The sequence below is a fragment of the Pseudonaja textilis genome, chromosome 17 (assembly GCF_049901715.1).
Source record: "Pseudonaja textilis isolate UNSWEBS1 chromosome 17, rPseTex1.2, whole genome shotgun sequence".
Classification (NCBI taxonomy): domain Eukaryota; kingdom Metazoa; phylum Chordata; class Lepidosauria; order Squamata; family Elapidae; genus Pseudonaja; species Pseudonaja textilis.
This window is the reverse complement of record NC_142006.1, coordinates 4,760,644-4,787,864: the sequence shown is the minus strand read 5'-3', so window position 1 is coordinate 4,787,864 and position 27,221 is coordinate 4,760,644. Positions and strand designations below refer to the sequence as shown.

Sequence of the window (27,221 nt, the reverse complement as noted above, 5' to 3'; positions counted from 1 at the left end):
ATGTTATTCTATATTCCAGTATTTGAGGGGCTGCCCCAAAGAAGAGAGGGTCAACTTATTTTCCAAAGAACCAGAAGGTAAGGCAAGAAGCAATGGATGGAAACTAATCAAGGAGAGAAACTTGCTAACAGTGAGGACAATTAACCAGTGGAACAGCTTTGCCTCCAGAAGTTGTGGGTGCTTCATCACTGGAGGTTTTTAAGAAGAGATTGGACAACCATTTGGTTTGAAATGGTATAGGGTCTCCTGCTTGAGCAGGGGGCTCGACTAGAAGACCTCCAGGGTCCCCTTCCAGCTCTATTCCGATTGAATTGCCAACCCAGTGCACCAGTGCAAATCTTCTCCTTCATCAGAAGACGAAGTGTAGAGATTTGACAAGGAGCTCAACCCAAGCACGTATCGAGAAAATTTGGATTATCCTGTTTAAAGGTAGTTAAGAACATGCTTACTGGATCCAAATTAAACCCTTCTTTGCAAACCACAGTAAGTGCAGTTCCAGTGTGTGTGTGTGTGTGTGTGTGTTTAAAAATCAACGCTTCAAAAACTGCATTGGGTTTCTCAGTTTTTTTGTTTTGAAATTCTTTGCTTTTTGTCCACATTTGTATTCTCCAAAACACTCTTCATTAATTTCGGTACAGCAGCAGACAGAATCATGACAAGAATAGCCAAATAAGAATAACAGTGCAATAATAAACAATAACCCCAAGGGGCATATTATTTGGATTTTTCTCAGATGTCCTTGGTTTTGCTCTTTGTTTTTTAATAATAGCAAGAACGTTAAAAACTCGGACCATCCGATAGGGTTTAAGGTAAACATGCTTAGTATTTTGTTACTGTACTGTAAAACTAATGCTTTCAATCTCCAAATATTTATGGCCAGCATTATACAGATTCAGAGGAGAATATGATAAAAGCAAAATAACAGAATTATAGAATCTCAGAGTTGGAAGAGACCTTGGAGGTCTTCTAGTCCAACCCACTGATTAATCATTAATGCATTGAATAATTCAAAGCAATTGATCGCCTACTGATATTTACGGACTCAGCAGATAGATATACTCTAGATAAGGTGAAATTTTGTACTTCTGTTTAAGAATCTACAGCCAAGAATTATATACACCCACTTTTAAAAAGAAACCTCTTTCTAAATCCTGGGAGAGAAAGCTATTTTACAAATCCCTGAGAATTCAAATCAACCACACAACCAACCAGCAATGGCACTGCCCCTAAGTCAACCCATGCAACTCTCTCAACCAGCACATCACCTTCTCATGACCTCCCCACTGCAAGACCCTCACTTGATGTGAGCCATACCTGACCCCAAACCCTCACCTGATGTGACCCCTCATGACCCATCACAAGTCCCTCGCCTGAGGTGAGCCACACCTGACCCATCTCACGACCCTCACCTGTCATAATCCTGCCCTCCATCACAAGACCTACTGACCCTATAAAGCCCTTATAAGCAGGACACTGACATCCCCTAAAACTCCGCTGAAGATGGAACCCAGCCTGGTAATGAAATGTTCCAAAACCAACCAACAACCTCGTAGAACTAAAACCTTCCACCCTCAACCTCCCCACAAGCTCCACCTGATATTCACCACCATCGCAAAGCTATTTTAACCGGAGGTCCATGGTCCAGCCCGGTACCTAAGAAATCAGCTTATTTTGCAAAATGAAAGAGAAGAACGAGAAGGAGGAGAAGGGGGAGGAGGAAAAGGAGGGAGGAGGAGGAGGAGGAAGAAGAGGAGGAGGGAGGAGGAGGAGGAGGAGGAGAAGAAGAAGAAGAAGAAGAAGAAGAAGAAGAAGAAGAAGAAGAAGAAGAAGAAGAAGAAGAAGAAGAAGAAGAAGAAGAAGAAGAAGAAGAAGAAGAAGAAGAAGAAGAAGAAACATATTTTTTATGTCTGTATTAGGTACTATGCCAACTGTTTACACAAAGGGCATCAATTTAATACTAGATAAAGCTCTCCTAAGATACAAAATATGCGCAAGAGGGCAGAATTACAGCTGCCGTGGGAAGCTTTGAAAGTTCTTTCACTTGCTGTGAATAAAAAATAATCAGAAAGGAAAGGGAGGGAGGGAGAGAGAGAGAGAGAGAAAGGTCAATTTCCATATAGCTTCATCATAAAACCCGAATTTCATTTCGAAGAAGATGGGCCCGAAATCCTAACAGGATGATAACCTGTCTGACTAAAATATGCAAGCCCGTGTTTTACAAAGTGCTTATTTTGAGAGATGTTTGCAGGGTTTGCAAAACAGGTTCCTGGTCATGAAAGTTACAAAGAAGCAGGGGAATATGAAGGAGAAAAAAATAAGAGGAAATCGCTTCCTATTTTGGGGAGGAAAATTAGCCGTCCAGAGACCTATTCAAGGCTCTGGAATTGAGGTGTCTCCAAAGCATCATTGTGGCTTATGAACAAGTTGCTGACGGGAAGAAAATATATTCATCCTTAATGGAAACCTTTGGGTAAAAAATACCTATTCATCTGCAAGTATATGAGATGCCTCTATTCCTTTATTTCTCTTTCTTTCTCTTTCTCGTTCTTGTTTTCTCCTTTCCTCTCTCTTTCTTCCCCTCTCTCTATTCTGTCCTCTCTGTTTCCCTCTCTCTCTCTCTGTCCTCCTCTCTCTCCTTACCTCTCTCTCTTTCTCTTTCCCTCTCTTTCTCTTTCTTTCCACCTCTCTATCCCCCGTTCTGTCCTCCTCTCTCTTTCCTTCCCTCTCTCTATCTTTCCCTCTCTCTGTCTGTCCCCCTCTCTTTCCTTCTCTCTCTCTCTTTCTTTCTCTTTGCCTCTCTTTCCCTCTGTCTCACTGCTTCTCTCTCTCTCTTTCCTTCCCTCTCTCCGTTGCCCATTCTGTTTATATAAAAGGAAAAGTATACAAAGCTATATTCTAAGTAAAGCAGGCAATCATTCACGGACATTAGCATTAAGAAAGTTCCCCAGATGCTTTTCTATGAATTCTAATCCACTTTGCTAAGAGAATAAAAAACAGAATTTTCGTCCATTTGTTTAGCTTAAGAAAAAGTCAGACTGGTTGGAGTCCATTGGGTCAAATTAAGAACGGAATAGGTGGATTTAAGTGATAAGGTGTCTTTTTTTTTTTTCCAAAGGTAACTGGACTTTCTTTGTTTTCCCTTGAAGACATTTTCCTTCTCATCTGAGAAACGTCTTCAATTCTTTGTTGTTGTTTTTCCAATCTAGATTATGCAGTGAAACTGCGCTGGAGGAAAGCGGGTCGTCTCCAAACCAGCATAATTTCCACAAAAGGTGCCTTCACCTATCTCAAGGAATAATCATGAAGCTTCATTAAAACCCCGGGCTATGCAGAAGATGAAAATAAACTTTTTTAAAAAAAATATTAACCCCCACCTTGAACCTTGATCCTCCCTCAACTGCAGGGAATCTGATTAACCCAAGACACAAGGAAAGTCACAGCAATTGCATATCTCAGAGACCTCTTCTCCTGAAGGAGCAAGAAGGCAGTTCACGGCAATGAATACTGCTTAACCTAAATTTCCAAAAGGTTGCACGAAATTGTAGCAGCAGCAGTCTTTGTATGCTCTGCAAAGGATCCCCAAATCCTTGATGTTTGGTAGACAAGGTTCTTGCGCACCAAGCTCAAATCTAAAGTTCAAGGATGTGTGAAAGACGTCTCCCTCCCTCCCTTATTCTCCTTCCTTCCTTCTTTCCTTCCTTCTTCTCCCTCCCTCCCTCTTATTTCCATTTCCTTCCTTCCTTCTTTCTCTCCCTCCCTCTCATTTCCATCTCCTTCCTTCCTCCCTCACATTTCTATATCCTGGGTTCTTTCCTTCCTTCCTCCTCTGCTTCCATCTTATTTCCATCTCCTTCCTTCCTTCCTTCCTTTCACTTTCCTTCCTTTCTTTTCATACCTTCCATCTTCCTTCCTTTCTCTCTCTCATTTTCATCTCCTTCCTTCCTTTCTCCCTCACATTCCCATCTCCTTCCTTCTTTCCCTCTTTCCTTCCTTCCCTCTCTCACTTCCTCTGATTTCCACCTCCTTCCCTTCCCTTCCTTCCTCCATCCCTCCTTTCTTCCATCCTTCTCATTTCCATCTTCTTCCTCTTTCCTTCCTTCCTTCCTTCCTTCCTTCCTTCCTTCCTTCCTTCCTTCCTTCCTTCCTTCCTTCCTTCCTTCCTTCCTTCCTTCCTTCCTTCCTTCCTTCCTCCTCCCCAAAACTTTATTATTGAACAAATTACTCTGTGAACCCTGATGCAATGCTAAAAATTAACATGCGGTTGCTACTCAGAACTCAGAAATATTTTCCCTTCCTAGTGAGAAACCAAGAATTGGTTGATCAACCCAGGACCAATGAACTTCGTCAGTTTTGCAACCCGTAACAATGACTTAAAACAAATATTTTTGTTAAAATTAGATCCATCGGTTCTCTAACACGCAAATCCTCCAAACCCTACCACTTTGTGATTTGATCCAAATTTGCGGAGAATCATCATCTATGCAATTAACTCAATCCATAACTCAATCCCTTTAACCCTCTTTTCTTTGCCTATTCATAAATAAACCCTACAAATATGTCAGTTCCAGAAGTACACATTTTTTTTTGTTCGCAAAAACCTTCATTCCTTGTGTCTTGATTATTATTATTATTATTATTTGTGCGTGCTGGAGAGATGGCAAGATTAAGAATAATAACAACAACAGCAAAACAAAATGATAATTATGATGATAGCGTTTATTTACTTCCTTGCTAATTTACCAGGAAAGAAAAAGAAAAAACAACTAGCTAATCTCAATGGATAGCTTGATCATTAGTGCAAATTAATGCAGCTTGGTTGCACAGTATGCATATATTAAAAGAAATTAATTCTTTCCAAAGAAAAGCAAAGGAAGGCAAGAACGCCTGCTACCAGATGTTAAAAGGCTGATAAAATTTGGATTATGGTGCTGGGAGGGTGTATTTCTTTCTCTCTCTCTCTTTTTTTTCCCCCAGTCTCCCTTGCCTTATTTTGTATATATGTAAATGCCAAATCTAGAATGTTTTCTGCTCTGGGTGACATTTTCTACTTATGGGAAGAAATGCCAAAAGGATATATGTGTCTGGGCTAGAAACCCCAAGGAAGGACCTTATGCAGATACTTCTCAGCTTAACACCAGTTCACTTAGTGGCCGTTCAAACTTACGATGACACTGAAAAAAAGTGACTTAGGGCCCGTTTTCACTCTTACAACCGTTGTAGCATCCCCGTGATCAAAATTCAGATGCTTAACAACTGCTTCATATTTATGTTTAGTTTAGTTTAGTTTATTGTCATTGCACCTCGTACAACTAAATCAAACACCGTCTTCAGTGCACATCATGACCACGAAAATAAACACACACATCCTTCACACTCCACACACTGAACCGAAAATGTGTAACACTGCACCAGTGTGCAGTGCAGAATTCAAAAGAGCTACTGCCTTGGGATAGAAGCTGTTTTTCAGCCTATTTGTCCTTGTTTCTATTATCCTGTACCGTCTGCTAGATGGTAATAGTTAAAAAAAAATCTAACTGGAGAGCATGACTGATGACTCTTGGCTGTGGACATGTTTCATTGGATGATACACCCAGAGGGGTAAGGGGAAAAACAGGATCAAGGGTGACAGTGAATTACGGATCTCAGAGTTGGCCATGCCCAGATTAGTGCCGGACCATAGAATGTTACCTTCAAATAAATCCTCTTTAGTTTTGGGAGTGTGGCTCAAGGCTCATGATTTAATTGGCGTAACTGCCGGAACCCTGACAGTTCATTCCCGACAAATGCCCCTCCCCGTAGCATCTCCTTAAGTCTCAGTCCTCAGCTATGTAGTAGGGTCAGCCTGCACTGTTCCTGCCTTCTCTCCACTCTCCGTGCTCACGGATCAGGAGGGGGTGATCCTTGCTCATCGCCTGAGCTGTCTCTCAGGTTCACTGTTTACCATCTCTTGGTCATCCTGCCCTCTTCCTCCCTGCCTACAAGCCGTCCCAATCCTGAAAGACCCTGGCCTGACTGGGCCTGCTCCTCCCCATTTTCCTCCGAAGCCAACGAAACCGGCCCCTTGATCTCTGTCAGCTCCAGTTCCGGATCATCTTTCTCCGCAGATCCGGGCTCTGGCGTGGGTACGACAACCGTGTGCCTACCTTAACAACTGCAGTGATTCACTTAAGAAGCAGGTTGCTAGCTTAACAAGTGCGGCGATCCACTTCACCACTGTGACAAGGAAGGTCTTACAACGGGACGAAATCCACTTAACAACTGTCTTCCTCAGCAACATACATTTTGCGCTTGAGTGCGGTCATAAGCCAAGGGCTACCTTCATATGTCTGAACCAGGGCCCCAGGAAATTGCCTCCTACCAAATCATCCCTTTGATTCATTTATTCTCCTCTTACAAGCGCTCTGCGGATGTTTCTTCCCCCTCCCCGCCGCCATCCTCTCTGGAGAACAGAGTGGATTTTAACCTCATCAATTCTGTCTTCTGTTTTTTTTGTGTGTTTTGTGTGTGTTTTTTTCCCACTGACCGTATCCTCCAGGGCAAACATTACAAATGTACCTGCCAAGCTCCGAACTGGGCTTTCCTTCTAATTGAAAAAAGATGAAAGGAAAGACAACGACGGTTGTTTTTTCTTTGGCTTTATCTTTCAACAATTGAAGAGAGCTCCCGGTCACTGTACGGAAGGCAGGAATGGGAAGAGGAAAATGGCAGGTGGGCGTGGGAACGTGCTGGAGATCATTTCAAAATGCGCCGAGGGTCATTTCAGATCGACTCCTGGAATCAAGCAATATAGAAAGGAGGGGCCTGTATGACTAAGAAAGAGGGGGAGGACATTCCCATCCCTTCCCTTCCTTTCTGTCTTTCCTTCCTTTCCAACTTTCCTTCCATTCTTTCCATCTTTCCTTCCTTTCTGTCTTCCCTTCCTTTCCAATTTGCCTTCCCTTTCATCTTCCTTTTCCTTCCTTCCTTCCTTCCTTCCTTCCTTCCTTCCTTCCTTCCTTCCTTCCTTCCTTCCTTCCTTCCTTCCTTCCCTTCCTTTCTGTCTTCCCTTCCCTTATTTCCATCTTCCCTTCCTTTCTGTCTTCATTTCCTTTCCATTCCATCTTCCTTCCCCACACCTCCCCTTTCTTTCACTGTGCTGGAGATAATTTCAAAATGGAAATTAGAATGAATGGACATTTCAGATCTATTCATGGAACCAAACATTAAAGAGAGGAGGAGGCTATGACTAAGAAAGGGCCTTCTCTTCCCTCCCTCTCTTCTTCCCTCCTTCCTTTCTCCCTCATTTTCCTTCCTTCCTTCCTTCCTTCCTTCCTTCCTTCCTTCCTTCCTTCCTTCCTTCCTTCCTTCCTTCCTTCCTTCCTTCCTTCCTTCCTTCCATCTCATTTCCAAAGCTTTATTATTGAACAATTTACTCTAGTAACCTTCCCAACCCTTGTATAAATATGTTTAGGCAGTTTTACTGTGCAAATATTTCAACAGATGCCCCATGTGAAAAGCAACCGCCGTGGCATATGCCATGGTTTCAGTTTTGCCACATGACTGGAGTTTTCAGGAGACTGGCAGAGGACTGCCCAGGCGCAGCAGTGGTTTGAAGAAGAGAGCGAAAGAATAATTATTTAGATGCACCATTAATCTACACATTGATAGAAGAAAAATACACTTCACAAACCAGAGAATGTCTAGAGCAAGATTATGCCACAATATGTGTTTCTTTTCACTGGTTTATTGTTCTTACTAGTTCCAGGTTGGTTCTCTTCTTGATAAATTAACGAAGTTGGAAGGACGTCAGAGGTCTTCTAAGACTGCCTCCAGTGATGGAGTACCACAGCTTCTGGAGGCAAGTTGCTTCTCTCCATGAGTAGTTTCCATTCTTTGCTTCTTGCCCTACCTTCAGGTGCTTTGGAGAATAGCTTGACTCCCTCTTCTTTGGAACAGCCCCTGAGATATCGGAACACTGCTATCATGTCACCCCTTCATCAAGCTAGACATACCCAATTCCAGCAACTGTTCTTTATATGTTTTAGCCACTCAGATATTGGAACGCTTAGATATTGGAACTTTTGACATGCTCAAAAATGCCTGGGGTGCAATGCAAAAGATGAGACATGCTTGAAAAAAATAAGGGACAGGGTGGTCAGACAGGACAGCTTGCTGGACCAAACCATGATGAAGCGGGAAAGGATCTGCATGCACCAAGCTGGAGAAAAATCTCTGCGAGAGACAGCTGGTAAGACAAGCTGTCTCCTGTCTTTTTGGCTTTGTCTGGCGCCTGGAAAAACTGGCAGCTATAGGAAAATGAGATGAGGAGGCCAAGGAGGGAGAGGAAGAAATGGAAGGGGCAAAAAAAAAAAAAAAAAAAAGATGAAGATGCTTGCAATTTATTAAGGGGCACTTTGGCAAAAAAAAAAAAGGGGGGGGAATTTAATCCCTCTACTTGAAAAAAAACCCCAATAATATTCCTCGCTTAATGCATCTGCATGTGCTACAACAGCCAGCTTTTGCTACTACCTTCCCAGAATCTAAACCTTACTCAACGAGGTAGCAAGTTCTCTGCAGTAGTCCTCAGTTAGTGGTTGTCAGACTTGGAAGCCTTTTTTGGGGGTCTTGGAAGCTTCGAGGCTGCCGCATTCAGTGCCTGGGAATTTGGGAGGGGGGGATTTCATAGTGGGGTAGAAGGCTAGACACAAGAACATTCTTTCTCAGAGAGTCAAGGACCTGTTGCCCTGCACCTGGAGGGGAGTGGCTGGAGGGATGTCTCCCGTTGGGACAAAGATTTGATTAAGGTTGTTCTTAAGACCTGTTTCGAAGCCAGGACCAGAAGAGTAGCAATTGGGGAAGAACAGAAAATCGACTCGCAGGCTGATGAAAAACAACCCCGTGGTAGGTTTAAACAAGACCTCTTCACCTAGCAGAAGACGTGAAGATCCGTAGGGAGCCACAGCAAGCAAGAAGCATTTCTTGCACCTGAGTGAACGCTTGAAGCTTCCAAATCATGCAGAGAATAAGACAGAGATGGTGTTGGCTCCCCCTCTGTGCTATAATAGAGACTCTCGTCTCTAAAACCCAGAAAAAAACGTGGCATTTCAATCCGGCATGCCAATCTGCCTTTATACAGTGTTAAAAAGTCATTAACACCTCCTTGTAGGATGAAGTTAGCAGCAAGCTGCATGTGTTTGTGTGTGTGTGTGTGTGTGTGTGTGTGTGGTAGGGTGGGCAGAACTTCCCAGGGGAGAAAAGAGGAGAAGCTAAGAAAAGGAAGACTAGCAGCTGTAGAAGCAGCTCTGTCCACCCCATCAGAAGCTACATTTCTGCCAGCATCACGTCAGGAAGAGGGAAAATTGGAAAAAAATTTGCTAGGATTATCAACAAGATTCCAAGGTTTCGTTTCCTGAAACACATACGTGCTAGTCATTTCTGGCTCTATGGGGCGGTGCTCATCTCTGTTACAAAGCCGAAGAGCCAGCGCTGTCCGAGGATGTCTCCGTGTGGTCATGTGACCAGCACGACTAAACACCAAAGGCACACGGAATGCTATTACCGTCCTACCAAAGGGGTCCCTATTTTTCTACTTGCAGATTTTTTTTTACATGCTTTCGAACTGCTAGGTTGGCAGAAGCTGGGACAAGGAACTGGAGCTCGCTCTGTGATGCAGCGCTAGGGATTCGAACCGCCGAACTGCCGAGCTTTCTGATCGACAAGCTCAGTGTCTTAGCCACTGAGCCGCAGCATCCCCTTGTACCTTAACTCGTCTGCAAAAAGCTATTCGGCGTCTTTAAAGTTTGCCTTCTTTTCCTCCTTCAACTCGCCGAGGTGCAGAGGAGAAAGTTTAATACATTGCCTTGGGCTTCTTTTTTCAGAATTTGGGTTTTCTTCTTTTTCAGACTGGTGCACAGACATGCAGGTGTGTGCCTTCCCTTTCCATACAGCGATCGAAAGGCCTGGAGGGATGCGTGCGAGGAGAAGGCGAGTCTCGTTTCTGTGAAACGCACCGCCTCTTTCAAAGCCCTGCCATTTCCAAAAAGGATATCATCTCTCTGGCTTTTTTCTCCAAAACCCCATCCTTTCCAAAGGAAGACTTTCAGTCTAACAACAAGCTGTTTCGGGAGACATTTGAAATGGGATCTATTTAATGGAAGGGAATAATAATGTTTCTTTTTTTTTTTTAAAGAAACCTGAAGATTTTTTTTTTTAAATTAAAGCTGAAGACGTTTTTAAAACCCTGTAGTTTGAACCAGTGACACTCTTTATTTCGTGTTGACGGGTTAAAGAATAATAATGTTTCTAATGTGCTTTTTGAAAGCTAAAAAGGATAGAAGCATCGAGGGCAGGACAAGAAGGAAGTGGTAAGGGTAATCATAAAGTTTCTCCTCACACATATGTGCTAGTCGTTTCCGGCTTCTAGGGGGCGGTGCTCATCTCTGTTACAAAGCCGAAGAGCCAGCGCTGTCCGAAGACGTCTCCGTGGTCATGCGGCTGGCAGGACTAAATGCCGAAGGCTCACAGAATGCTATTACCTTCCCACCAAAGGGGTCCCTATTTTTCTACTTGCATTTTTTTTTTACATACTTTCAAATGGCTAGGTTGGCAAAAGCTGGGACAAGTTAACAGGAACTCACTCCGTGACACGGCGCTAGGGATTCGAACCGCCGAACTGCAGACTTTTCTGATCGACAAGCTCAACGTCTTAGCCGCTGAGCCACCGAGTCCCTTGAGAAGCAAGGGGTAGAAACTTGTTAAAGCTCTTCCTCCTCTTCTCCTACATCAGTGACCCTGATGTCAAAATGCACGATAACTTTGCTTTCTCCTAACACCGTCCTTGGATTCGACGTGACCTCAAGTTTGTTCTCTCATTAGCTTGGCTTTAGTTCCTTTCCCTGGTTGGTCCTGAAGGACTCAGCAGTTATGACATGACTGGTGCGGAAGGCTGGAAGTGAGATGTTCTTGAGTTTTTTTTTTTTCATACCAGAAGATGATGGACATTTGGTAACATAATTCCTCAAACTACTGCTGTGGTATTTTTTTTCCCCTTGCACAATTAACCACCATTCTAGGGGGGGTAAAGGAATTGTGATTCCCCATCCTAAGAGGTACGCCATTGATAGGGATGGACATCTTCTCAGCTCCACCACCAAGGTCTGATGGTTGAAGATGTCCTGTCTCCCCCAACTTTCTAGGTGTTTTGACCCAAACCTGGTCCCAAGAGAGCAAACACAAGACAAAGGGAACAGCACAACCTTTTACTGGTTCATTGACGAATCCTGTTTCTTGACAGATAAAAGGCTGCGTCCAACTAATTAGCCCCGACAAGAAAGAGCCTTGCCAAGTTTTCGCAAGGCTTCCAAGAACAAGAGATAAATTCCCCTAAACAGCAAATCAAAGAGTCTCCAAACGCCAACTCAGATATTCTAACGTCCACCAGGCTCGAGTATCAAACTTCTTTGCCTTCTGCAAAGAACTGCAGTTTCTCAGCTGGCTTTTATCTCTTAAGGGAGGGGCCATTACCTTGCAGCCTTACTCCCGAGTCGCCCGTGCTGCTGCAGCTGCTCTTTCCTTCAAGCAGCCCTGTGCATATGCGCACTGGGCACAGGCTCCTCGGGGGCCTCTTCCTCATTGCTGCCAGCCTCCACCATCTCCGAAGGCAGCAGTCCACTCCCTGATGGTCCTGGCCCCATCCCTGCATCCCACGCAGGCCCCTCATCTGAGTCCTTGCTCTCCAAGACCTCAGCCATCCGCACCTGCTGCTGGTGAACCACAACACCAGGCAGGAAGCAACAACAACCACAAAGCCTCAGTTGTGGCTCTTCCTTTGCTCTCTCTGCCTATTGCAACTGTCACTTCTCCTCTGGGCTGGGCCAGGCGCTTGTCATTCCCGAACAGCCTGGTGCCGACTTTGGAGTCTCCTCCTGTCATGGGAACGAGGTCGCCAAGTTCAAATAATTAATTTTGATGACCGGGAAGAGCGCTGACAAGCTCACTTGCAGACGTGAATCATGATGGATCTTGAGGACATGACGGGCCACGCTCATTGCTTAATCATACCAAATGGGTCTTTGGGGACTACTTATCTAGGACAAGGACTTTCCAAACAATGTCTGAAGACTGCACATTTCTTGAATGCACCATGGATGTTATTAACGTTGAGCTGGGTCAGCTCTGCCTGGTTCAATCTGGTGTCTCACAGGGATCCTGCCCTCAAAATAGGTAGTAGTCATAGGAGTAGTCCGACATCCAGTGACAGATATGGCACAAGAAGAAGAAGAAGAAGTATGTGATAGGAAATAGGTTGGGGGAAATGACAGGTGATAGGGACCAGAGTGGCAGATCCTGATTGTACCAGCATCCCACAGCCAGGCAACCCGAGAAAGATGTGGGTTACCCCCAAATAATCAAGAGTTCTCAAAACATCTCAGTGAGCTCCAGTTGGCTGTAAAAGGACTGGTCACACAAGGGGAGGGATGGGCTGTGTGCAAACCTATACCTTATTTTTGTATCTAGCAAGCACGGGAGATCTCAGAGCTGGCTTAACTTTACTGCAACCAATAATCCTTAGTAAAAGAACCCTTCCTCGGGCCTCTGGGAGGGCAAAAATTGCCTCCCCCCAGCTCTGGAGGCCCCCCAGAAGCTGGAAACAGCCCCATGTTGTGACTTCCAGAAGCCCCATTTTGTGACTTCCTGTTTTCCCCTTCCCAGAACCTCTGCGTGCATCAAAAATGGGCCATGTGAAGACTTCTGGGAGGGGAGTGGTGGGTGGGCCCAGCTGGTTGGTTCAGATCCCAGTTCTGCAAACCAGATGCAAATTTAACAACCGGTTTGCCCAAACCGGTCCGAACCGCTTGTGGACCACTGGAATTAACATCAGTAGGGAGAGCAAGCACAGACTTGCAATGCCAGTCAGAATAGAGCTGGAAGGGACTTTGAAGGTCTTCTAGTCCAACCCCCTGCTCAAGCAGGAGACCCTATACCATTTCAGACCAGTGGCTTCCCAGTCTCTTAAAGATTAGGTATTCAAGCTGTTTCCCCGTCTATTTTTCAAGACTTTGGCCCGTTTCTGTTTCATCCAGGATTTAAGATGGACATGTACCATTCTGGGATGTTCAACCTTACCTTAGGGTGGCTCTAGTCTAAGCAGCAGAAAGGAAATGTAGGGGAATAAAAGAGCAGTGCAACACTTAACCAAGGACCTGGTGTGTGTGTGTGTGTGTGTGTGTGTGTGTGTGTGTGTGTGTGTGTGTTCATTTGCAGGAAGAAGATGATGCCAGACAAAACTGTTTTAATCTATTCAGAGGAATAACATTGTAATGCCTCTGACTGAGAGACTAGCAGGAAGGTATATTAGCACAGTTGGTGTCCCTGTCAAGAACGAACGTTTTTAAAGAAAAATAAAAAGCCAAACTTTCCTTACGCAAGGACACTTTTAACACCGTATTTATTTTGCTTTTGAAAAGGAAATAAAAAGATGTTCAACCTTACCTTAGGGTGGTTCTAGTCTAAGCAGCGGAAAGGAAATGTAGGGAAAAAAAGAGGATTGCAATACTTAACCAAGGACCTGGTGTGTGTGTGTGTCCCCTCTCTTTCTTTATCTCTGTGTCTCTCTCTCACTCTTTCTCTGTCTCCTCTCATTCTCTGTCTCCTTTCTCTGTTTCTTATTCTCTCCTCTCTGTCTCTTTCTTTGATTCTCTCTCCTTTCTCTCTCTCTCCTCTCTGTCTTTTGTTCTCTCATCGCTTTCTCTCTCTCTCTTTCTCTCTCGTTCTGTCTCCTCTTTCTCTTGTTCTCTTTTTCACTCTCTCTCCTCTCTCTTTTCTCTCTATGTCTCTTATTCTCTCCTCTCTCTCTTTCTCATTCTCTTTCAATCTCTCTCTTCTCTCTCTCTCTGTCTCTTGTTCTCCCATCACTCTCTCTCTCTTTCTCTCTCGTTCTGTCTCCTCTTTCTCTTGTTCTCTTTTTCACTCTCTCTCCTCTCTTTTCTCTCTATGTCTCTTGTTCTCTCCTCTCTCTCTTTTTCATTCTCTTTCAATCTCTCTCTTCTCTCTCTCTCTGTCTCTTGTTCTCCCATCACTCTCTCTCTCTCTATCTCTCTCGTTCTGTCTCCTCTTTCTCTTGTTCTCTTTTTCACTCTCTCTCCTCTCTCTTTTCTCTCTATGTCTCTTGTTCTCTCCTCTCCCTCTTTCTCATTCTCTTTCAATCTCTCTCTCCTCTCTCTCTCTGTCTCTTGTTCTCTCATCACACTCTCTCACTCTCTTATTCTGTCTCCTCTTTTTCTCTCATTCTCTCTTTCATTCTCTCTCTTCTCTCTCTCTCTCTCTCACGCACACACATACACAATCATTCTTAGTGGAACTGTGTGGATGTATTCAGATTCTCTCCTTAAGCAGAGTTGAAGCCATTGTAAAAGAACAGCGACTCTAGAAGATCACAGGATTTTTTTTTTAATATATAAATTTCTGCCCTATTGTGGTGTCATGCAAAGGAGGAAATAATTCCCTATTCTTTCATTTTCATTAATTTTTAATCCCTAGCTAGTCACCTTCTCCCTAAGCAAAAGCATAGCTCTACCCGTGAGAATTTCTTCACAAATCTATTTCTCTTTTGAAAGAAAATACGTTTATACTAAATCAAATAAGAGCAGAAGATCGGAAAAATAATTCTCTCTCTCTCTCCCTCCTTCTCCCTTTCCCTCTCCCTCCCTCCCTCCCCCTCTGTGTGTGTTTGTGTGTGTGTGTGTGTGTGTGTGTGTGTGTGTGTGTGTGCATTTCATTCCCCTTGCTGATTTTGGAGCACTGCATCTTGTTTTGGATTAAGTCAATTAGAACCCTACACCGTATTTGGTTTTTGGAAATGGGATTTTCATTAGGCGGCACAATTCTCTTTGGAGCAAAATTATTTAGAAGGCTTAAATTACCTCTGGTAATACACAAGAAGAAAACAATTACACATTCATTTCAAAAGTGTTCTCTCCTCAAAATGGTGGCTGGCCAGCAACGACACTGTGAGGCTTAACAGTGGTGTGTATCCTCCATCCTTTTTTCAAAAAAAATAGAGAGAGAGAGAGAGAGAGAATCAATGAAAGAGAGAGAGAAAGAGAGAAAGAGAGAGAAGAGAGAAAGGAGAGAAAGAAGAGAGAGAAAGAGAAGAGAGAGAGAAGAGGGAGAGGAGAGAGAGAGAGAGAGAGAAAAAAAGAAAGAGAAGGGAGAAGAGGGAGGGAGGGTGGGTGGGAGGGAGAGAGAGAGAATCAATGAAAGAGAGAGAGAAAGAGAGAAAGAGAGAGAAGAGAGAAAGGAGAGAAAGGAGAGAGAGAAAGAGAGAAGAGAGAGAGGAGAGAGAGAGAGAAGAAGAAAGGGAGAAGAGGGAGGGAGGGTGGGTGGGAGGGAGAGAGAGAGAATCAATGAAAGAGAGAGAGAAAGAGAGAAAGAGAGAGAAGAAGAGAAAGGAGAGAAAGGAGAGAGAGAAAGAGAGAAGAGAGAGAGGAGAGAGAGAGAAAGAAGAAAGGGAGAAGAGGGAGGGAGGGTGGGTGGGAGGGAGAGAGAGAGAATCAATGAAAGAGAGAGAGAAAGAGAGAGAAAGAGAGAAAGAGAGAGAAGAGAGAAAGGAGAGAAAGGAGAGAGAGAAAGAGAGAAGAGAGAGAGGAGAGAGAGAGAAAGAAGAAAGGGAGAAGAGGGAGGGAGGGTGGGTGGGAGGGAGAGAGAGAGAATCAATGAAAGAGAGAGAGAAAGAGAGAGAAGAGAGAAAGGAGAAAAAAAGAGAGAAGAGAGAGAGGAGAGAGAGAAAAAGGAGAAAGAGAGAAGAGGGAGGAAGGGAGGGAGAGGTTTATTTTTAAATGAAAGAACGTTGAATTCTGGCACTTGGGTTCATGTATGGATTGAAGTAAGACTGCTTTGTCCACGTGAAAATTGTCGTGGGACAGGAAGAAAGCCAAGATGAGTACCCGGGAGGGAAGACGCTGGGCAGATTGAAGAGATGTCACAGTGGGATAAGCCAGATTGATATATGGAGGCATCTTAGAGCGGTAAAGAAGAGAAAGTGGGAGAAGCAACCAGGGAAGGCAGGCTGACGGACGATGCTACGTTGAAGTATCAACTAAGGATAGCAAGGGAAGACACGGACAACGTGTCAACAAGCTCCTTAGGGGAAGGGGTGCCTTGCCCTACTCAAAGTCCTGCCTGGATTTGGCTTCATGGAAAACCTGACAGATCCAAGGCTTTCTGATTTTCAGTTCTTCCAAAGTCCTCACCCGAAGGTGGTTTTCCAAAAGGCAACTGGGTTTTGTTTATCCTTGAAGACATTTCGCTTCTTCCTCCAAGACGCTCCCTCAGTTCTGAAGAAGTTTCTCGGATGAGCACCGAAGCGTCTACAAGAAACGACGAAGTCGAGTTGCCTTTTGGAAAAGCGCCTTTGGAACAATCCACAGACACTTCCAAGTCCTAAAAACGCAATTCGGCAGCATCTCGTGACAGCGACAGTTTCTTTGCCGCTTTGGGGGAAAAAAAATAAATAAAACTTCTCTCCCATTTCATGCCACGCACACTCTTGCTCATTATTGCTGCAATGTAAAACACAAAGGAATCAATTTTTATTTTTGGTCACTGTGCCCGCTCGGCCCTATCCTGCACTCCCCAACACACACACACACACACGCACCCTTCAGTGGCACATAATCTTGGCTGTCATTTGAGTTTTTAATTGTGTTGTTTCCTCTGGTGTGCCGAAGTAAATCTTATCTGTTTGGGATTAAAATTCAATGAAGGTCAAGGCGGCTGGAGAATTTACCAGCCAGCTGCAATTAATGTTTGTTTTGCCTTTGATAAATTGGATCGCTTCCCTTCTCTGGAAGCGGAGTGGATTTCAGGAGCTGTAATTCTTCCATTAACTCAACGATTTCCCTAGCATGAGAAAGCAACCTGTCACTTCCCCAGTTTGTCAGCTGTCATTTCAAGGTCCTGGGCATATGTCTGATATGTTTTATGATGATTATTTGGGCTTCTTGTGTCAAAACATTTAAAGCCACTAATTAGTCTTTTCATGCAAAGTGTTGGATTAAACAGAATGTGTCGTTCAGTCGCCTTGCCGCTTCCTATCTCCCTCCCCCCACCTGCTTAATTACACTTCCCGCCATTATAAAGGCTTGCTGAGGGTTTGGTTTATTTGCCTGTGAGATTTGCTCCCGTCGTTTCTGAGACAAAAGTAGAATTGAAGGATTTTGCGCTGATGTTGCCCGTCAGACAGGTTGGTGACAGGATGAGCTATTTCTAGGACTGTTACTTGAATTCTATTGCATTTCTCTTCAAACATGCATGAGAGAGAGGGCGGAAGAGGGGGAGGGAGAGAGGGAGGGAGGGAGAGAGAGGGGAAGAGGGGAGAGGGAAGGGGAGGGAGAGAGAGGAGGAGGGAGGGAGGGGGGAGGGAGAGAGAGGGGGAAGAGGGGAGAGGGAAGGGGAGGGAGAGAGAGGGAGAGAGGGAGGGAGGGAGAGAGGGAGGGAGAGAGGGAGAGGGAGGGAAGGAGGGAAGGAGAGAGAGGGAGAGGGAGGGAGAGTCATACAAACTCTTCTGATTAATTTAGACGAATAGTCAAAAACGGTTCAGCACCAAAGACAACACCCTATAACTATCTACATTCTTTCCCCAAAAAGTTTGAATTCATCTCTCTCTCTGTGTTTGCAAGTTTTAGCAACATTTCCTTCCATTTCAACCATTACTAGTTAGCCATGTTTTCCTTACAGGTGGAAAAACGGTGCATCTCCCTAAAAGGAGGATAAATATACATGAACGGTGGAGAAATAGGCTCAGAAGATGATTTAGCTTTCCAGAAGATGGTTTGCCTTTCAGCCTTGCAAAATTCTGTTCATGTCAAAGTAGAATTACTTTATCTGGTCTTGTTTCCTGTCTGGGCTTCCTGTTTGCTACCTTTCAAAGCAAACAGCAGAAATGGCTGATGAACTGGCACTTGTGTTTATTGGAGCAATCAGACTTGGATAGTATCAAGAATTCAATAAGACTTTCTCTCACAGCCTTGATTGGTTGGTAGCCGTGAAGTCTACAATTCACCTCCTGTGATGTCCACAAGACATTAGACAACAAACGCTCACCCACTTTCACGTCTGCCATTTTCTCTCTCTCCATCCCCCAGACTACACATCTCCAAGCTCCGGTGGGCCACCCCGAGCTGGTTTTGACATGAGGCATTTGATTATACACTATGTAAAGCTTAAAATTAATCTGAAGTCGAGTTTTTTGGCAGATGAACTCGATACAAATCAAAAGGAACATTCTCAAATCCCCCTGGAAAAGTACTTCAAGAAAGAACTTAACCAACACCTTCAAAGAGAAGCAAATTGATGCCCTTGTTGAAGCATATTCTTCTTTTAATCATGCAAAATTAAGTCTTTCTATGGCTTTGTTCCCCCTTGCAAAGCAGGCCTTTGGCTCCTAGCTCTTCTCAATTCTTTCCTACCTCAAGAGGTCCACCCATTGGGATCAAATGGAAATTCAGAAAAGTATAATATTGTTTTAACAATGAAAACAAAATATATGTTTTTAAGAAGAGTCTATACAGCTACTTATCTGAAATAATATAGGTTCTCCTGCTTCGGCAGGGGGCTGGACTAGAAGACCTCCAAGGTTCCTTCCAGTTCATTCTATTCTATTCTATTCTATTCTATTCTATTCTATTCTATTCTATTCTATTCTATTCTATTCTATTCTGATGGATAGATGGATGGATAGATAGATAAGACAGACAGACAGACAGACAGACAGACAAATAGATATTCTGTATTTTTGTCTATCCCATTCCATTCCATTTTATTCTATTGATAGATAGATGGATATTCTGTACTGTTGTCTATTCTATTCTATTCTATTCTATTCTATTCTATTCTATTCTATTCTATTCTATTCTATTCTATTCTATTCTATTCTATTCCATTCCATTCCATTCCATTCTTTCTATTCAAAATAACTAGGGAGACAATTCTACAGTGTAACACAGGACACTCGCTCACAAACCTCAGCCTTTCAAAACTTACTGAAATAGAGGAATCCCTTAGCCCAGACATCAAAATTCCACCAGTGTCTGTTCTTTGGCTTTGGAATCAAAATTAAAAACTGCATCCAAAACGATGCAGAAGAAATAGTTCAGCACATCACAAATGTAAACCATCTGGGCTCCTGCCCGTACCAAAGAATCGATCACTGCAATGCACAACTTGAGAATTCTAGGATCAAAGCAGGTTGTGCACTACAAAACTTCGCAGAAAAAACCTTCATCAATCCCAACCATTTTTAAACAACAAGATCTCCAATCCTATTGTAGTTATGCCCCAAATAGACCAGACAACTAACCAGGAAAGTCCGAAGAGTTTGCAAATACAAATGTCAGGCTGTTCTTGGTTACCTGTTTACCATCCTGGGTGGGAAAAAGCGTAGAAGAATCATCCAGAGGTTCTTTCCAAAAGGCAACTGGATTTGCTTGGCTGTGTTTTTTTTTCCCCCTTGAAAATGTTTCGATTCTCATCCAAGAAGCTTTTGAAGAACTGAAGAAGCTTATTGGATGAGAAGCGAAACCTCTTCAAGGAAAAACCAGGTCTGAAGAACTGAAGAAGCTTCTTAGGTGAGAAGCAAAATGTCTTCCAGGAAAAAAGGAAGCCCGGTTGCCTTTTGGGACAACCGTGATCTGGATAATTGAGAATCTCACAAATGAAGGTGAAACTACATGTCCCAGGATAATGTTGCAGGATGCAATCTGGGTCAGTCACAAGGACCAGAGGTTTTTGCCTTCTGAGCTTTTGGACTTGTGCTGGAACCCATCCTTGGGAACTTCTCTCTAGCAGCATGTGTGCTTTGGGCTGATCTAGTGTGCGGTGTTTATAGTGCCTGTTGTAACTGATTGACAATCTCCCTAGGTGATTGTAGAAGAAGCCACTTACCATGACAGACACATGTAGAATGTGCATCTGTTCGTCCACAATCTCCGAAGGTTCTTGGAGGCTCGGTGGTGTGGCCCGGGAAAGTTGTTCAGTGCTGCTCATGGACACATGGAAGTAGAGAGTGCCATTCTCCAACCACTGCTGTTTCCAGTGTACCAAAGAAAGATCTGACACCGTCCCCGACATCTCTGCAAGAATTAAAATAGAACTTAGTATTTATATGTATTGCTAAAAGTGCTCATCTCGCAGCCATTTGTCATTCATTCTGGTCTGCAATTGTATTTTTAAAATTACATGGTTGTGTTTGTCATTTCCTTTCTTAACTCATCCACATGTCTCCCACCTTCAAGTTCTCTTACATTTGAAGAAGAAAGAACCTGGTCTATTTTGACCAGGTCATGGTTAACCCAAAGGTATTTTTTTTCCCGAAAAAATAATTGGTTAGCATTTTTCTAGCACATCAGCGCAGAAGTCCCCAAAGTGCTTTTTTTTTTTAAAAAAAAGCTGGACTTTCTTTGTTTTTCCTTGAAGACATTTCACTTCTCATCCAAGAAGCTTCTTCAAGTTCTGAAGAACAGTTCTGAGGCTTCTTTGGATGAGAAGCGAAACGTCTTCAAGGAAAATCAAAGAAAATGCGGTTGTCTTTTGAAAAAAAAAAAGCCCTTTGGGGTTTATCTGCTAGAAAAATACTAACCCATTATAATCAATTCAATAATTGGCCTTATTAACGTCGCCACATCTCCAAGAGAGCAGCGAAGACTCAGAAAGACAAAAAAACGCTTAAAGTGAAATGGGAAATTATTTTCTTTGCTAGTTGTGAATCTCATCAGCCACCTACTGGGATCAACTGCATTGGCCAGTTTGGGGAGTAGTGAAAAACCATTCCCAATTAAATGGCCTAACCGTGGGGAACTTTAGCACATACACCCTTTGCTTCCTACAAGAACAGAAGCTTTGCTTCTCATTAACTAGAGGACCCTTTGAAAACGAAACAAAAGGGACAATTGCTTCTTTAAACGCCACCGAATGAAAAATCCATCAGAGGTCCATGTATTCCTTTTATGGCTCGATTGAGCAAATGGGAGAAACGCAAGTTTGAAACAAAGCAAAGCCATCTTCCTCGTGTGCTTCCCTGTCAGCATTGATTTCTAATAAGTTGGTGAATCTTAATGAATTGTTCCAATATTACATTAATTATATGAACAATATCATCCTGTGTGACTTATAGACAACTGGAAATTAACCAGACCGAAAGAGGAATATCTAGGTGATATGGGCAAAGCAGTTTTTTTTCTTTCCAGAGGGAATATTAATTTTTTTTTAAAAAAAAAAAAACATGACTCAGATTATCTTAAAGGGCCCTTTTGCAAAAGGCAACTGGCCTTTCTTGGGTTTTTTCCCCTCCTTGAAAAGGTTTCACTTCTCATCCAAGAAGCTTCTTCAGTTCTAACTGAATATAAATCCTTATATTTCCCCGCTGTTCAGATAGAACTGAAGAAGCCTCTTGGGTGAGAAGTGAAACGTTTTTCAAGGAAAAAAACAACAAGAAGAAAATCAAACAACAAGAACTGTGGTTGATAGCAAAGGTCTTTGGGAAAAACCATACAAAGAAGAAGGCAACTTTAAGGGATTCAACTAAAAGCATTCTGCTGCATGCGTGCTTCTAGACGCCACAAGTCCCTTTGCCCCCAAAGCAGTTTTCCAACCCCTTTTCATGTACAGAAATATTCTTACCCTACTCTGATCCCCTCTTTTGCACATTTTCTAAAATGACTTTTCTTAAGCCATCCTAGCCAAGATTTTAGCTCCTTTCTCCCCTCCTCCTTCAAGACTCATCTGTGGTGGGACTTATCTCGGGGTGTGTGTGTGTGTGTGTGTGTGTGTGTGTGTGTGTGAGTTGGCCTACCGAGATGAGGTGGACCGGTTGCTTTCGTGGTGTGGAGACAATAATTTGGTCCTCAACACCAAAAAGACCAAGGAGCTTATAGCGGACTATAGAAGGAACAGATCAGACATCCAACCCTTGCTTATCAATGGGGACCGAGTGGAGCAAGTGGCCAGTTTTAAGTTTCTGGGTGTTATCCTAAAAGAGGACCTGACCTGGGGTGCCCACATTGCACCCCTGGTCAAAAGGGCCCAGCAGAGGTTATACTACCTGAAGCTTCTCAGGAAACAACAACTGAGTGAAAAACTGCTGGTGACCTTCCACCGCTGCACCAGAAAAAGTATCTTAACTTACAGCCTCTGTGTGTGGTTTGCCAATTGCACAGGGGCAGATAGGAGGGGTTAACGTCATTACCCAGAGGATCACTGGTTGCCCTCTCCCCTCTTTGGAAGAACTCCAGCTTCCTTGAGAAAGTTTAAAACATTCTCAAAGATCCATCTCATCCTGGGCACCCTTTTTTTTTTTTTTTTGAACTACTACCATATGGCAGATGGTACAGGACAATAATAAAAACAAGGACAAATAGGCTGAAAAACAGCTTCTATCCCAGGGCAGTAGCTCTTTTGAATTCTGCTGTGTTGCTGCGGTGTCGGGGGTTTCCGGTTCAATGTGTGGAGGGTGAAGGATGTGTGTTTGTGTTCATTTTCACGGTCATGATGTGCACTGAAGATGGTGTTTGATTTCGTTGTACACAATGACAACAGTGTAAACTAAACTCAGAACTAAAGACTAAACTAAAGACTAGAACTGTCTCCCTCACACTCCGCATTGGATTGAAAACCAAGATGTTGTTTTCACTCGAGGGAAAAAAAAACAAACCAAGGTTAAAATAGCCCAGCGTACTGCCTTCCTTGGCACAATGTCTAATTATTTTATCGACATCTCCAAGAGAGAAGCGTTATAATTAGAAACCTCAAGGTGGTTACTTGGTGGCTCTGGTTATTGTTTATATCCCTAGAAGCAAAAGAAGGCATGTGGGACCAGTCTCTAGTGGCCATCTATGAATCTTCTAGGAGAATGGAGAAAACAGATCCTTATTAACAAGACTTCTTGTCTTCAGGATCCAATCCGAGTTGGTTGCTGGGACCAGACGTTTGTTCTTCCAAGGTTTTCATGCTGTTGAGGCCCTAGGGAAGCTTCACAGAGCTGGCAGCAGAATTGGACAGTAGTGAGGAGGTTTGGGGAGGAAACTGGGCTGGGTCTGGAGGCTGAGGAAGGCTCGGACGAGGGCTCTGCATCAGAGGCAGAGATGGGGCCAGGGCAGGCTGGCAGTCAACAGCTGCCTTCGGATTTGGACAGCAGTGAAGTGGGGGAGCTTCTGGAAACAGTTCCCAGCAGTTCCCAGCACACACAGAGCTAGCAGACGACAAGGACTATTGAGAAAGCAGGGTTGACTCAGGAGTAAAGCCACACCTGATTCCATCTCTCTATTTATGCAACCTAGGATTGTTTTGGCAATCAGAAAAGAGTCAAAGTTTACTTTTTCTTTCACCTTCCCTTCGTGTCTGAAATCTCACAGATCTTCTAATATTTTAAACCACTTTATAAGGTACTCTTTGAAACACACATACACACACACACCTCTATTTAATGCAAGTAGGAGGTGTGTGTGTGTGTGAGAGAGAGAGAGAGAGAGAGAGACAGAGACAGAGAGACAGAGAGAAAATTCAAATTAGATGTCTTACGGGGGCGTGCAGCATTATTCCTCTTTTCAATGCAGCATCTGTGATGGTCATAAACAAACATTAAATATTAACAACGATGGCAAATTGTAAATTCTAAATTGGATAAGACCTGTCAAGAGATAACGGAGAATGGCAAATTTTCTAGGAGGATCAGGAATTCGTTTAAGGAATGATTTAAAAATTTGAGCAGAGCTCAATTCTTGGTGGCATCACAAACATATTTGAGCGGGTTTGGATTTTTTGGGGAAGGACGCGGAGGTGACTTGTCCTCTGCTTCCTTCTCTTTTTTGCTTCTTGGGTTAGCTTGCAGCTCTGGCCTTCATTGTGGGCTCTCATCCAAAGTAGAGATCAAGTCTGTCCCTGCTTAGCTGTTTCAAGACTAGCCAAAGTCAGGTTATATGTTATCATTTCCTGGGACAGCATCTTAGAAGCATACACCAAACAACAGAGAAGGAAGAATAGGGGTTTGAAAATGCTAAAATGGATTCCAAACCTGAGAGAGAGAGAGAGAGAGAGAGAGAGAGAACGTACGTATGTGCAGTGACGGTGGGAGGGAGAGGTGGGGAAAGAAAGAGAAAGAGAGAGAGGAAGAGAAGATGAAAGAGAAAGAGAGAGTGAGAGAGAAAGAAAGAGAGGAAGAAAGAGAAAGCTGCAGGGAGGAAGACGGGGGGAGGAGGGAAAGGGAGGGAGGGAGAGAGTATATGCCTGTGATGAAACCAGTGAAGAAAAAAACAGTAGGTGCCCATAATAGTTAGTTAGTTAATTCTGATAAAGAAATAGCTTGTCTCCCAGAGTTGTGGGTGCTGGAGGTTTCCAAAAATAGATTGGACAATCATTTGACTGGGATGGTATAAGGCTCTTATCTTGAGCAGGGGTTGGACTAGAAGACCTCTGTAGTCCCTTCCAGCCCTAAGGTTCTAGGGTCCTAATATTGTTATGAGTGTAAATCAGCGTCTTCCCATGTCATTAAGACAACAGCCAAGTTTCCTGAGTCAGAAGGAAATCAGAACCCTCTTGATACTACCTCGATAAAGACTATTTTCTGTACTGCAACATGGGAAACCTTCGTGTACACGTTGCTTCGTTCTCATCTGCGATAAAAAAAAATAAAAAGTTCTAATCTTCCAAGTGAGATCGACAAACCTTCGACTGACTCAGCCGGAATATAGAATTTAAGTGTCTGAACCATCAAGATTTACCGTTTTGCCTGCGTGGAGCCTGACAGCACGAATGAAACTCCTGCTGCAAGGAAAAACCTACTCGTGTTTATCCATAATGGTAGACCATTTTTTTACTAAACTAGCATGCTGCAATCCCTAGCCATCCTCCTACTGGCTCAGCAACAAGCACAGCTTTGATGACCATCATCTTCTTTGAACGACCCCATAATCCCTTGCCGGGTGGAGTCTGGGTAATTGAATGGAGTCAGCAGAGTGTTTTTTTTTAAATGGCCAGATGCCTTTCCTGTCACCAATGCAGAGTTTTGTTCAGCCGCTATATTCTCGCTGTGCCCAAAGAGAGAAAATATCTGCCTCTACCTAGGATCGAACTCACAGCTTCCTGATTGCGAGATGAGAACTCCACCTCTAGGCCACCGCAACAGTCCACAGCTTTGATGACAATGTAACCCCCCAAAAGAAAAGAAAGCCCCACCCATCTCTTGGCTTCCCATGTCCAAACAAAGGCAAGATTCCTAAGCCAACTTTCCGACCTTGATTTCTGACGCTGCATTTGGTTGGGTGGAGTGAAGAACTATCAATGTTATGTGAAGAGATAGGGCGCTCAAGAGGGCATTAAACCACAATCATTCCACTGGGCTTGGCCTTAGAAGACACCGTGAAGGCAGCAACCCTGGTTTGTAAACCGTAATTTATGATGTTTCCCCACCCCCTGCCCAATTGTTTGTTGTTAAATAAATCAAAGCGTCTTGCCGACCGAAGCTAGTGAATTTTTCTCCCAGTGAATTTTGGGATGGTTGGAGCCAGTTTGTGCTGGGAGCGTGATCAAATGAGCAAGATTTTTATTTGATTTCTGCTAACTGTATCATTTGTGCGTCCGTCTGAACCTTTTTTATTTTCTTGGCTTCATCTGAATGTAACAAAAAAAAGACTAATCAGTCATTTAATACTCTCTATTGTCTTCTTTAAAAAAAAAATAGAATATCCCTATATTGTGAAGCCCGAAAAGAAAAGAAAAAAAGAGCTAAGTCAGGTATAAATTCTTTTATCTCTTCTTTGTGCAAGGAATGTATGTAAAGTAAACCTAATTAGGATCTGCCTGATTTATGTCTTTAAAGATTTGTTCAGGAACCGTGAACAATGATCTGAGAAACAGGTTCTGCGTGGCATGAGTTCTCATTTCTACTTAAAACTAAGATCATTCCTTAGCTTATTTCCAAAAGGAAATTTAGCCAACTAAAATGTAACTTTCTAAAAGGAAATTTAGCCAACTGCAGTTACACTGGAAAATACTACAATAGGCCCAGAAGGCAAGACGAGAAACAATGAATGGAAACTCATCAAGAAGCGAAGCAACCTGGAATTGAGGAGAAACTTCCAAACAATGATGACAATTAACCAGTGGAAGACAGAAGTTGTGGGTGTTTCATCACTGGAGGTTTTTAAGAAGAGACTAGACTATCTAAAATTGTATAAGTTCTCCTGTTTGAGCAGTTGGTTAGGCTAGAAGATCTTCAAGGTCCCTTCCAGCTTTATTCTGATTGATTGATTATGAGTTGGGCAGTTTGCAAAAACATAAAAGTTGTGCCCCTTCATTTGTGCTGGGTAAGAAAACGGCACGTTTCAATCTTTGGATATGCCGGGATTATATTTACAATATTTACAAGGATTGGAGGCCACAGAGTAATAATAGCTGCTCGAGGACGTTGCCTTAACGTGTTGCAATCTTTGTTCAAGATGTTAACCCAGTTGAACAGACCATGGGTCTTCCCAACGGAATGCCTTATGACAGTCATGGTGTTCTGGAGTCACACGATCCCCTTTTGCGACTTTCTGGCCAGCCAAGTCAACAGGGGGGGCCATTTAACAACTGTGTGACTAACTTAACAACTGCTATCATTTGTGGTCATAAGCCGAGGACTAACAGTCATCATCCTTGCCTCTCACTTGCCAGCTGATGTTTAGGAGCCTCCGTGGCTCCACAATAGGTGGCCTTCTCTTCTCCAAGAGCAACGGTGCATGAAACTCACAAGCCTACATTTTTTTTATAATGCTCATGAATTTAAAATAATAATAATAATAATAATAATAATATGACAAGTAGCTTGGAGTGGGCCATGGCTTTGCGAAGTGCTTTTCTCTTAACTCTGGGAAATGTATTCAGCTCGGCTCATTCTCTGATCCATTCGCAATCGTGACCTTGGAGTTTTCAAGGTCTATCTTGTGTTGGCTGAAATTTGTTTTAGGGGGTTTAGACCCACCCCCATCCTTTGGGAAATCACAGAGAGGCCATAGGCCCCCCATGAAAGGGATGGGGCAGGTATATTTGGGGAAGAGAATAGTCAGAGAGGGGATGGCCCCTCCTTTTGTCGCTGCTGTACAATAGAAGTGTTACATCTATTGAGGAGTGTGGGGCCTTTTTCAAAAAAAATATAAGGGGTGGAAAAAAATATTGTTCCCCAAACTCTTGGGAGCAGGTATAGAAGCCTTCCC

General features: G+C 43.4%; 1 protein-coding gene across 3 annotated transcripts in view; it reads right to left on the bottom strand.

Moving 5' to 3' along the window:
- ASTN2 (astrotactin 2) overlaps window positions 1-27,221 on the bottom strand; it is a 279,279-nt gene that overhangs the window by 184,082 nt on the left and 67,976 nt on the right. For all 3 annotated transcript variants that reach the window (XM_087914557.1, XM_087914558.1, XM_087914556.1), the window contains exon 2: window positions 19,921-20,108. In XM_087914557.1, coding sequence (XP_087770683.1) covers window positions 19,921-20,108 — 188 coding nt within the window. The remainder of the gene's footprint in view (window positions 1-19,920; window positions 20,109-27,221) is intronic.